The 12,709-nt window shown below is 37.3% G+C and overlaps 1 protein-coding gene across 1 annotated transcript in view; it reads right to left on the reverse strand.

Moving 5' to 3' along the window:
- The window catches only part of LOC103766346 (roundabout homolog 1), a 57,359-nt gene that overhangs the window by 21,484 nt on the left and 23,166 nt on the right, over nt 1-12,709 (reverse strand). Inside the window, exons 10-13 of the mRNA XM_029961443.1 lie at nt 11,257-11,283; nt 8,634-8,676; nt 4,829-4,983; nt 1,167-1,502 (exon numbers count right to left, since the gene is read on the reverse strand). Coding sequence (XP_029817303.1) covers nt 1,167-1,502; nt 4,829-4,983; nt 8,634-8,676; nt 11,257-11,283 — 561 coding nt within the window. The remainder of the gene's footprint in view (nt 1-1,166; nt 1,503-4,828; nt 4,984-8,633; nt 8,677-11,256; nt 11,284-12,709) is intronic.

Raw genomic sequence — 12,709 nt, forward strand, 5'->3', positions numbered from 1 at the left:
GTTTGAAAGATGCAGTATCTCCCAGCGCATAAAAACCAAACGTGTTTTAATTCCCAAGCAGATACGTAATACACAGTTCACGAAAGAAAACAATTACAAAAAATACAGCTTTCACCCTCTAGCAAGGAGCCAAAACCCCTGAATTTTCTTTTGGTACATTTATGTCAAGGGAAGGTGTCATGTTTTATATTGCCCATTGGACTCCTCTGTGAGTAGATGGGTCCGGTAGAGAAACCAACATTCCTGTAAGGAAAGTTTTCTTTTTACTGGATCACTTATCACTATGCCATCACTTGAGCTACAACAATCCATGTAAAAAGTTCCAAGTTAGAATGGGTCCAGTTCCTAGGGATACTGTTTTGCAAATCAGGTTATTAGAAAAGGTTGCATGGTAGCCTGGAGAGCTAGCAAGAAATCACATACCTATTTCGTCCAACTCCCACACAGTGTATTAAAGAAACATGCCCTCGAGGACACAAAAGCCCATTCTGATGTTTCCCGTTAACACTGAAATCAATTTATTTTTAGCTTCTGGATCCACAGACTTCAGTCAGGGTAACACAGGAATTTAGTTTCCAAACCTGTGTGCGGTAGCATTGCCTCTCAATACAAGAATTGAAGGCTTGCTAGGAACATGTCTAAAACGAATTGGATCACTCCATTTGTGTCCCCAGTGTACAACATAATACAATTTTGCAGAGTTTGATATGCAAAATTTCATTCGTTTACATGAACATGTAGATTTAATTAGTCTCCATCCACGACTGGGAAGAGTGGGTTGACCTATTTAAAATTTAAGGTAGAATATAATGTGACTACCATGCATCTGGCTTATGAATAAAATATCTGGCCTCTGTCCTAACCAATCCCTTAACTACTATTAAATTTAAATTAATCTCATATCCATAGGAAATGTATTTTATTTAACTCTTCTCTAAAGATACAGCTTGTTATTTTTTTCAATAAATTCAATATCTGAAGGTTATTGTGGTGCTAATTAACTTTCTGACACTGCTAGCTGCGGATTTCTAAATCTAAAGAGGCAGAAGTCTAAAAGCACCACAGAAGCCTGTAATTGCTGAACCTGAAAGCTTCAGACTCCCAGCACCAGAAGGTCAAAGCTCCTCTGATGCCTAAAGAGGAGAAACAAGCTAAAAGCTCTTCACCTTTGTTTAATTTGTTTTGCTCCATAATGTTGTACTGTATGGGTGGAACCTCTTGCTTTTGCTGAACAGAGGGTTTCCAGTGTTTCTCATTCGTGTCCCCGCTGCCATTGTTAACATTATTGCTGATATTTGACTGGATGAGTTGAGTGGTGGCATAAGGAGTGGGCTGCCCAGGCTGGCTGACAAATCTTCCGTCCTTTAGATTTGGACTATTGAAGGTTTTCATCTCATTCATTTTGTTGCTGAGGTCCACGTCCCCATACACAGTTGACTCAGGCAACATCAGGTTTGTCTGCTTGTTGTCCAGCTGATTGTTGTAATTTGCTATACAATCGGCTAACCACAGAGGAGAGAAAAGAGAAAAGGTCATTCTGTTCGCTTACACTGTACTTCCAATGAAACCCCCTTTAAAATTTCTTTTTTTAGTGCATAACTATATATGGCTTGCATCCATGAAGCAGAGATACTCAAGCAGAGATACTGTCATTTACTAAATAATTTATAGGATATTATTTACCTTATAAAGTACTGCTCCAAAAGTAGGGTTCACTGTTTTGTTTCACTGTAAATTAGGACCTTCTGAATTGCATCTACAATGACTTACCTTGCTGGGCTTTTCTACAGGGCCCATATAAACATGCATATTTTTAGACATTATTCTCAAAGCAGCATAGATATTCAATTAATAATTGTGATTAAAATAATATGCACTGCAGGGAAAAATTAACCAAAACTTAATAGTGGGAATAACTAAACAGTGACAATCACCTCGTGACACCTCAACAGCATTTAGATGTTCTTATATTTGTGATAAGAAATAAAGATACACAGATTTTTATAAAACAGAGTGAAAAATGATTACACATAGCAGAATTAAAGAAAAACAGTACAATGTAAAAGGTAACTCGGTACCCAGTAGCAAGCCTTTATTTGATCATTGTTTCCTTGTACAGTCTTATATTTGATTTGAAACAAAAAAAAAACAAAACCAGGAAAGCAATCTGGAATTTTTTCTAATATTTAGTTGCTTTGGATATTGCAAAATACATAGTACCATAGTAATACCAGTGTCCTGTATGCTAAAGATATATCAAAAAGACAGCATGAATTCATTCTTCTCAGAGTTTACTGCATCATGAAATGCACTTATTGCAGAGAGTAAATCAGACATGTGCTGATGCTCTGGACAATCCTGCATGAAACAGTGTCCCTGTCTTTCCAGGTTCTCTTGCCTCTGTGTGACAGCAGATCCACATATTTTTTTCCTCTCCACATCCAGTCCACTGGGAGAATACTGAATGGAGTAAAATAGTCTGTGGGTCAGCAGTCAGAAGGCTTAGTGAAACTAGCATTCAATGATCCTTAAGCAGAAATTCTCATTTTCCACTTGATTAATTCATCAATAATTACATAACACTCACCAGGAATATACTTTTGCTCTTTTAAAAGATGTGGTATTTATGTTAATGAATTTGATTCAAAGCCTGAAGTCCATTACCTGTGGCCACAATGAATTTACTGGAGAGGATGCCAAGTAAAACTACGCACAGAATTCAAGATTTTACCATTACTCTAAATGAAATAATCAGTAAACACAGAGGATGTTCAGTTTCAAAAATATTCCCTAATACATATATATCTTTGAGGAATATTTCCTGAGAAAGAGATATAAAATACTACTTGAGAATAAAAACCACTGATCCATATTTTCAGCAACTAAAGAACAATATCAGAACATGCCACAGAGAGCTTATCACTGTACACTTCATGCCCTCCAGCCTGTGTTTCCTTGAAGGTTTTTCTGGTTTGATATATTTTTCTTTATTTTGATATATTTTTCTTTCTTATGTGAGATGTTATTTATTGCTTCTGTTATTTATTGCTTCACAGTCTTCAACTTCTTGACTTCTACTGTTTAAATGTTTTCATTTCTGCTTTTTCTTTCACCTACTGAATTATATTCTATAATATAACTTATAACACACATTTTACCTCCTTCCATTTGCAGCTACCTCTGATTTGTGTGTAAGGCAATATAATCAATACAGTATGTGCAGTAGGTACATTTTTTTACATAGACACATTAGAATTCCTCAAACAAAGTACTTAAAATTGATTTACCTATATAACAGAAAATTTATTCTGTTAGATTTTTTTTATAACATTAACTTTTGGAGCAATCTGTTCCCATTCTGTAGACTTGGAAGACAGTGTTATACTTAAAAGCAATTAAAAATGCAGCTACTTAGCATATTCACAGCTATAGAGGGGATATCCATCGCTGCTGCTTCCGAGTATAAACCAAGCCCAAGCTGACAGAATTAAAAACACTTGTCAGATTTTCCAGGACAGGAGACCATTATGAACACATTTTCTGACCCCCAAGTTCAAAAGTTCTACTTGAGAGGAAGAATTCCCTTTGCAACACAACCAAGCTTAACATGAAAGCCAAAATGAGGAAGAATCCACTGCAGCTCATTACAAGACGTCATAATAGTTTGCAGCCCTCAAAAATGTGCGTTCTCTTCCTTTCCTGAACGTGTTAAATTTCAATGACTAGAATTTGCTATGTCTGTCCTTGCCACAGTGCAGCATCCCTGTATCAGAAATCTTTTTACACAGGTAGCTGTGGATGTGATATCCTCAGGCAGAGTGAGATCTAAGTCTCTAATGTCAAAATCTCTCATCTGAAGAACCTGGCACTGGTCACTGCCAGACAGCATAATTGCAGGAGATGAATCACCATTACCACCATCCATGAATTACCAACCATTAGAGCTGGTTTCACGTTAATTATAGGAGGTAATGCTGCTTTGCACTTATGCAACTTCACTACAGGTAATCACACTCCCTGTCTGAAATGCTGGGAGATGCTGTGAGCCAAAACCAGCTAGAGATGGTGGTAGCGAAAAGACTCGTTTCATTCCTCACCAGTAGCACAAACTGGGTTAAAACAAAAGGAACCTAAGGTCTGTTTAAAGAAAAATGTGCAACAATTAGCACTTCAAGATATATTTCCCCAACAGTGTTCCCATGGAACTCGTGAGATTTTCTTTAAGTGCACCCAGTCTGTCCAACCTCCCAGGAACTACCATTTAACCTAACATTTTGTAATTGCTTTTAGGGTGTGAAGTTAACTTTTTTATGCACACACCCTAACCAGAACACCAGCTATCCACTTTTGTACAGAATGGCTCTCCAAGGGAAGTTCTGAATGTGCCAAAGTAGACTGATTTTGCTGCAAGTACTGTAGCAATGTTTTATTTCTTGCTTCCCATCACATCCCAACCAGAAGGAAAATCCTGTGTCATTTCAGTACTTTTCCTTCTCCATTCAATCAGCAAGGAAGTACAGAACAACCTAAAAATCTTAACAACCTTATCTGCCCTTTTCAGAGGCTGAAACATGTCAGTTCAATGTGACTTCTGGTAGCATTGAACTTCGCAGGGACGCCTTCAGCCTACAGCTTGCTACAATTATCCAAAGGGGACCAAAAAAGGATGCAAAAAGGGACCAAAAGCATAATCATGACACAGAGGAGAAACTCTATTAAGTCTAAATGAACTGGAAATAAAAAGCAAACAAACCTGTACACTTTCTCAGGTATTAGAAGCATATAGTCTGTAAAGAAGATTCCTTAGCAAGGTAGAAACATATCTAACCTGGTCGACTGTACGTTGTGAGGTTGCTATCACTGTTTCCATTGCCAGAGGTGCAGCAGTTGATGGAGCAGTCATTGTGATTGTTCCCTGTGTTAGGCCAAGTATCTGCTAGCCATGGTTGAGTGGCTGGTTCACTGATGTTTAGGAGTCCTGGCCTTTAAAAACAAAGCTTGGTCATTTCAAAAATTAAACAAAAGCATTTCCACATTGCAGTTACACTCTTCTCAAAAGGTGAGATATTATGAAATAATATCACGTGTCTAAAGGCTTGAGCATTGGAAAATGCAGCTTGAATCAATTATTTAACAGTTTCTAGTCTCTTATATAACCTAGTCCTTGCTAAAACACTAAAGTGAACAGCCAAGGACAACATCTGTTCATTTTGCTGAACTACACATGTATATTGGTGTGTAACCTTTAACTGTCACTTTGGTCTTAAATTTTTTTAAAATCCTTTTTCTTAGAAGATTGTATTTTTGTTTTTCTGCCCCTTCACCCTTTCTTTAAGAAAGCCAGGAAATTGGCAAGTCAAACAAACAAAAAATTCACACATGGAAGCAAGATGGATATGGATAAATAAGAGCCAAATTTGGCTGTGAGTAGTCCCAATTCTTGGTGACTTATGGAGCCAAGTTCTCTTCACCATTAAACAGTATTACTGTACTGGATCAAAGGGAACAGGAGATAACAGAAACCTCTGTGTTTGGGAGCATTTGGATCTCACTAACCAGACCGAGTGGGTGATACATCCATGCTAATGAGGAAGCCACTCTCTCAATCTTTATGTGAGTAGAACAGCAGCAGCTCCTAAGAAAGTTTAAAGTAACTGGAAATACTTAACAGCTTAAAAAAATCCAGATATGAATGCTGCTTACTGCCTGCATTTGGAATAAAGCATATTCCTGCCATCAGCGGAAAGAAACAGCATTTCTTGTTTTCCAAGTTGCTGAATTTTTCTAGTGAGTGTTGAAAATTTCTGATGAATGTTCTGTAGAATGTTTCGTGCCTCTGAAGTTTTCACACTAGAAATGCAGTGGATGTTATAGTCCCACACAAATAGCATCTTATGTCTTATATATATATCTATATAGATATATATATAAATAACACAGTCTCTTTCTCACAGGATTTAATGGGCAACTTTTCACTTAAAATAGTGCAGAAACTAGCTTCCATAATATTAAATGCAATGATCTTCAAAAATAAAATATGCTAATCCTCTTAAACAGCAAGTTGAGAACGTAAACTGCATGCAGTTAAGTTGTGGGGTATAGAGTCTGTCAGTGCTGCAGGCTTAAGTCATAGTCTTAGAATGACATTTAAAAGTTCTACACATATATGTGTATATATATATTTCTGTACTGCATATGTCATTTGACAATTTAATATAGGAGGTGATGAGGCTTGACTTGCTGTCAGGCTTACAAAGCAGTCAATGCACATACAGTAAAGAAGTATTTTTTTCAAAAATCTGAAATAAACATAGGGCTCTGTAGGCCTGTGAGCAGGCCAGCTGATTTGAAATATCCTGCTTTTTTCCCTGCCATTCTGCTCTTACAATGAAACCACACCTCAAGGCTTTCAGAGGAGACAAAGCATTCCAGAATGTTTCAGCGCTTTAAAAGACCCACGTACGGGATTTTTGGATAGAGATCCTTTGTTTCTAAAATTCACTTTGCATTCACACCCACTGTCATGTAAGAAATTTGGGGTGAGGTGTATAAGTAGATGAGGATTCTACCAAACGGAGCCATTTCGGTGGGACTGTAGGCAAGAGATGCTCACGTTACAGCTCCATAGCCTGGTGATGATCTGAGAGTAAAATTGCCAAAGATCTTTAACCTTGGCAACAAATTCCTGGAATCTCTGAATTGCTGTACTGGGTCTGAGTAACAGTGGACCAAGCAAGTGGTTGTGTGGATGCCTAGATGGTGGCTGGAGTCAATCCACCACAATTACCATTACTCAAATACTGTCTAGAAAAGGCATTGCTACAGAAACGGGTATTTTTTCAGCATCACAGAAGTGGGGATTATGTTGAAATATATCACTGTGACATTTTGAATTCTGAAAAAAAAGCTTTAACGTGCTCATGTAACCGCACTTGGCAAAAATGCTAAACCTTTCCAAAACACTGCATATATAAAGTAAGGAAGTCAAAACCTTAGGTTTGGAAATCAGAGGAAGGTTTCACGTGCAAAAAATAACTTTTAATTTATTTTTTTTTTACATTGCAGAAGTATGTTTCATATTCTACAAAATAAGATACATCTTACATGCTGTAAATGCTATATATGCAAATGTACAAACCCAGAGTAGATGTCAGCACCTTGAATCAACTACACTGCTAGATTATGGCACTGCTGTTGAAAACTATGACAGTAAAATTGATGCTGCTTCTCTAGCCCTACCAAAATGACTGTATATGATGTAGACACTTCTGGGTTCATTTCTGTCCTCTGAGTCTATATGAGTGTGCTTTGTCTAGCTTGTGCTATAGGAAGAGCAAGAAAGCCCAGTGGCACAAAGAACACAAAGGCTGTTAACTGTGTATCTTTTTGAACAACCTTTTCAGGGAAAGAGAGGGTTCATCTCTGTTCTCTCTTATTTTCTCACTATCCTGGAGTGAAGGCAGCAGCCCAGTGACTTACAGATTTGTCCATTAAAAAATCACAGGGTAACTGTTCTAGAGGCTTCCCTCCATGCATTTATGGCCACGACAAAGCAGCAGCACCCAGTGCTGGACAAGAGATATCTGCAATTGCCCTTACCATGTGAGGTTCAGCTGCAGCAGGAGCTGAGTAGCCTCACCTCTGCACAGCATTCAGTTAGACTGGAAATATTTTATGACTAATCTTCACAATTAACAATTTTTTTGCACGATCTTGCAAATTAGGAACCACAAGATGCCACTTGTGAAACAGGAATTGATACAGGAATTTGTTGCCCAGCTGGTCTCTGAGAGTTTAGTGTTTATTTCAGCATCCTGCCAAATCTTTAACTGAGATGCTTATAAAAAGGCATGTTTGAATGTGACCTAGAAAAAAAATGGTGTGCTACTAAAGCACCACTGCTTTGACCTGCCTTTTTCTAAAACCTTTATTTTTTTTTCCTGGAGAAAACTTCACCTCTACGCAGGGAATATAAATTACTGTTTTGTTCATTGCCATTCATTAAGTAATAACGTAAAACCAGCAAACGTATTTTAGTTAAATCTTCAGTCTGGAATGGGTCAGGTTCTCAAAGTGAGGGGCTGTAAATTTAAAACCTACCTGTTTCCCTCTCCTTCAGTGCCCCGTCTCTTGTAAGTGAAGCTTTAACTATTTTGCATTCACAGAAAGATTTTCTCTTAAAATGTCACCTTATAAGCCGTTTATGTCTTCAGCAATTTTTTCCAATAAATGTTTTCTTTCTTTGCAGTATTTGTGAACCAGCTATATTTCTTAATCTTCATAAATGCCATGACTTAATTACTTTTACTCCCTTAATCAGGTGGTAAGCCAGGTCTTCATTTCAAAGTTAAAGCGCTCCCTCTGCTGCTCATTTTTTGAGATGCAGTTTTTACAGGTTAACAAAGCTTAAAGTATTTCAACTAATTTTTTGGAAGTCAACCTAAAAATTCAAACCATCTACCCTCCTTCTAAACAGAAAAATAGATGGCTACAATGCATAAATTAATACAATGAACTAAAACATATCTTTGCAAGAGATTATTCTGCTATCACTTACAAGGCCATTGTACTTCTGGCATCCTTAAATTTAGATGCACATGATTTACACCTTTAAGAATAAAGGACATAATTACCTGCCTCCACTGCTTACGGCCTCTCCTCCTCTTTGATACGTTACTGAAATAATTAAAGATAAAAAAAAAAGGAAATAATTTTAAAATCATAAGACTCCTGAAATAGCAGTATTACATTTGCCTTTGTTTCATTTTACCTAAGACAATAAATGTGCATTGTTTAGACATTAATTCTGAGTCTCATTTTGCAAGCTATTGCTTCAAACCAAAGTTTATAAGTAATATTTGTGATCCTTGCTAACTGCTAGTCTTAGCCCCAACAGGGTTTTATATTTCAGTTCTGTTCTGAAAAACACACATACACACACACACACACACAATGTATTGCTTAAGAAAGCAGGAAGCCATACATCAGGTTGAACTTATCCTTAACATAACTCTGCTGACTTCAGTGGAGTTACTCTGTGGAAGAATTTAGGTCATATATTTATTTCATGAATGGCTAGATGTTAAAGCTTTGCTCTACCTTATTATTCTGGCATGATTAAAGAGGTATCATGATTCCATAACAGACCTTACTTCCAGTGTAAACAATGGCTCATTACAGCCGAAGCTACTGCAAAAGTACATTCACTTTCTGAATGTTACTGCACTGCACTCAGGGAACAAGCACACTCTAAAAGTCCACAGAACCTCTGCATTTTATAACATTTTACAGATGGATTTATAAACAAAACTTTCTAATCTAAAAATTTAAATGTGTGAATCTTGCTAAAAGAAAAAAACATCTGGCAGAAAGAATATTTTGTAAATCAGAAGGAATGATTTTGCTGGCATTTCAGAAACATTCTACATCAACAAAGTGGATGTCCACATGTAGTTGTTTGCTGGCAGGGATTGCATATCCTTCATAGGAAGCATGGTGTTTGAAAAGTTCATTTTTAGGATGCAAACATCCAAGAAGAAACAGTGCTATAAATTCTGCAGGTTTGCACTGGGTTTGGCAAAAGGTTAAGGAGATTTCCTCCTGCAAATGCTGATGGATTCTACACTTTCCAACTAGGAATGTGTTGAAAACAAGCAGCCAAATTCTGCTGTTTAGTAGAACTCCAAACTGGGAGTCTGCAAGAGAGAGATAAATGCTGGCAGCGATCACAGTAACAGGATTAAAATGTAGGATGCATTCCTATAGGTAAGTATTTTACAACAGTTAATGCTAAAGAGGAGGGTCTGGTTCCATTTAAAGTCAAAGGAACAAATGACTGAGATTGTGGATTGAAAGAAACAATTTTTTTTCCTTTTAATGTTGTACGTGTTTTATGTTTATCCCAATCTCTTCTTTAAAAATCTCAGGGCTATTTATTTTGGAGCTATATAAGCTCTCTGTTAAGCCAATTAAGTAACAGCAAAATAATAACAGTTTGAATTAGTCTGGATCACAGATCTCAAAGGCCTTCAGAAATATTATGGGCCACTCTGACTCATGCTGAACAGGAAGCAACTCTACTGAAAATAAGAGTACAACTTTTGAAACAAGGCACTATCCAGATTGATTAAAAGCCCATGGATAAGAATCTAACCCAGAACAATTTGCTCCGTGGGGATGAGCACAGACAGACATGAGTTTGCTTCGTCTGCATCCAACTTGAAGGATGTAACTCAGCTGCTTCACAGAGGCCAAATTAGTCCAGTGCTGATTATGAGCTAATATGCCCTGCCAACCTGAGTGTGCAGAGGAGGGGGTGGGAGGTTTTTACCCTGCCTGGATATCCATATCCTACAAATCTCACAGACCTCTTGTGAAAATAAAGGATTTAGAGCACTGGAGGAAGAAACAACCTGTTTGTTCACTGAGGCTGTAGCTACAAGGAATGCAGTATACCAGTGGGTACTGAATGTGTTGAACTGTATCTACTGCAGAAGATGAGCTGCTCAGCTTCCAGACTGTGGGACCCACTGAAGGTCAGCTCTACAGAACAGAAAGGCTCTCATGGACTTTGGTGGGCTGTGGCTTGAACTGGACCATATTTGCACACTTCCAAACAAAAGGAAATAGAAGATGATTTTAAACGTGCATCGAATTTTAAATGCACCTCTGTTTAAGCAGAACAGGATAACTATTTTAAAATTTCATAGCACAAATATGGTTTAAGGCAGCAGGCAAAAAATCTAACAGCTGTAACACTTTGATTTTCTGTATCTTCTAAAGTAGACAACTCCTAGGTCACTGGATTAACGAAGATTCAGAGGAAAGAAAAGGAGCAAATGTGTCACCAACTATAATCCCACTGAATCCCTTTCAAGTCAGCATCTGGGTTCTGCTAAGTCATTCCTCCTCCATCAGAACCACCTTTTCATCCCTAGATGCAGAAGGCCACACTACTCCACTGTAATACACACGAAGAGAGCCCAGGCTGTACAAGCTGACAAGATCATGCTACAAAATGGCATGCTGGCAGGAAATGGTAATGCTACAAAATGGTACACACAAACAGAAAAAACTGTCAGCCACGAAGCAAATACACGCTACTTAGAGAACAAATAATGATAGCTGTCATTAATGGAATTGTTTAAAGAAACCCTTCAGAACAGCTGGGCTGGTTGGTTATGTCAGAAAAAGAGAAACAGTACCACAAACACATGCTTAAGTAACAAAGAAGGGGGGAAAAGTGCAAATATATACCTGTTGGTGTGAAGGTAAAAGACGGGACTGAAAAATCAAAACAAAATACAAACTGGTTATTAAGCTGAAGAGAGAAAGGGAAACATACCACATTAGTATAAACCTAGCAGACAGCTGAACATAAAACAAATGTATATAACTAACCCAGTAGTTCAGTCACATTGATATAAAAATAAAATTAAAATTGCAATTCAGAAAGAAGCTTGTCTCTGCAGGTACTATTCTGAAAAGAAAAAAAAAAAAAAAAGCTTGATATTCTATTGTGCTCCTGAGGAGACCTGATTGTGGTTTAGCCTTTCAAATCCCTCTCAGTTTGGTATTTTAAGGTTTTTTTTCTGAAAATCCTAGCACAAACAAAACCCCCACACTGTTAATCATTTCAGAATGCAGAATGACAAATTCCTTAACAAAGCCTTATCAAGGTCCTATTGAATCTTATCTGCAGTTCACTAAGTAAATGCTCATTACGCTGAACTAATAGGCACACTTAAGTATTCAGTAAGGAAATAATAATCATAAAAAGGAACAAAGAGAACTGCTGTTTTACTGTCTCTGAATCAAGAATGGCACCAACTCTCCCTGTAATAAAAGCACTAAAATCTATTGAAGCAATTAATTTTTGTTTTCATAGATGAAACCCTTACACAGAGTTTTTCTTTCTTTCATAAATAATCACAAAACAAAAAAAAAAAGAGTAGAATATCTCCCTAGATGTAACACCTTTCTACCTTTCAACCCTTGGCTTTAAGAGGGAAAGGTTAACGATGGAACAATGACATTGCTTGACAATCTTCTCTCTCACAGCTACTATAAATCCTCTTTGGATCAATAGGGTCTCTAATCCAAATACAGAGCACCAGCATCTGCTCTTCCTATTAGCACATGCTCCCCCTCCTGTTGACAAGACAGTATAGTTTCCCTACCACTGATGGGCAGAACAAGGCTAACATTGCCCTTTTCGATCTAATGACAGCAATGAGAAAGGTAAGAAAAACAATAAAATATTCACTAAAATAGCCTTGAGACAGAATTTGATCGGCAAACCTGGTATAGAAAGAAAAGATTCTGGCTAAGTGAATGACTTCTGTAACAACTCAGATGTTTGGGGGGAGTGCAGAGCATCTTGTTGTTATAATCTAGGATATGCTGTAGATTTCCCCCTTTTACCAAGTCAATTTATTTCCAGGGATATGACACTAAGCAAAGAAAGGAAAACCTTGGAGCATTTGCCCATTTCAGGCTGCATTTATAGCAAAGCTCTTTATCTTGGGAATTTCATTGTATTTTCTTTGGGCTAGGCATTTTCACACGGTCAAGTTTAATTTAGCTATATTCAAAAATAAAGAACCATCGTAACAAGCTTTCATTAAAATAGAAGGTGTGTTTAAACCCCAGCTATTCAAAAGAGAATCAAAAATATCAAAATTAATTTTCAATCACAAGGACATGAAAA

Source organism: Manacus vitellinus, unplaced genomic scaffold, assembly GCF_001715985.3.
Source record: "Manacus vitellinus isolate BGI_N305 unplaced genomic scaffold, ASM171598v3 scaffold_34_pilon, whole genome shotgun sequence".
Classification (NCBI taxonomy): Eukaryota; Metazoa; Chordata; class Aves; order Passeriformes; family Pipridae; genus Manacus; species Manacus vitellinus.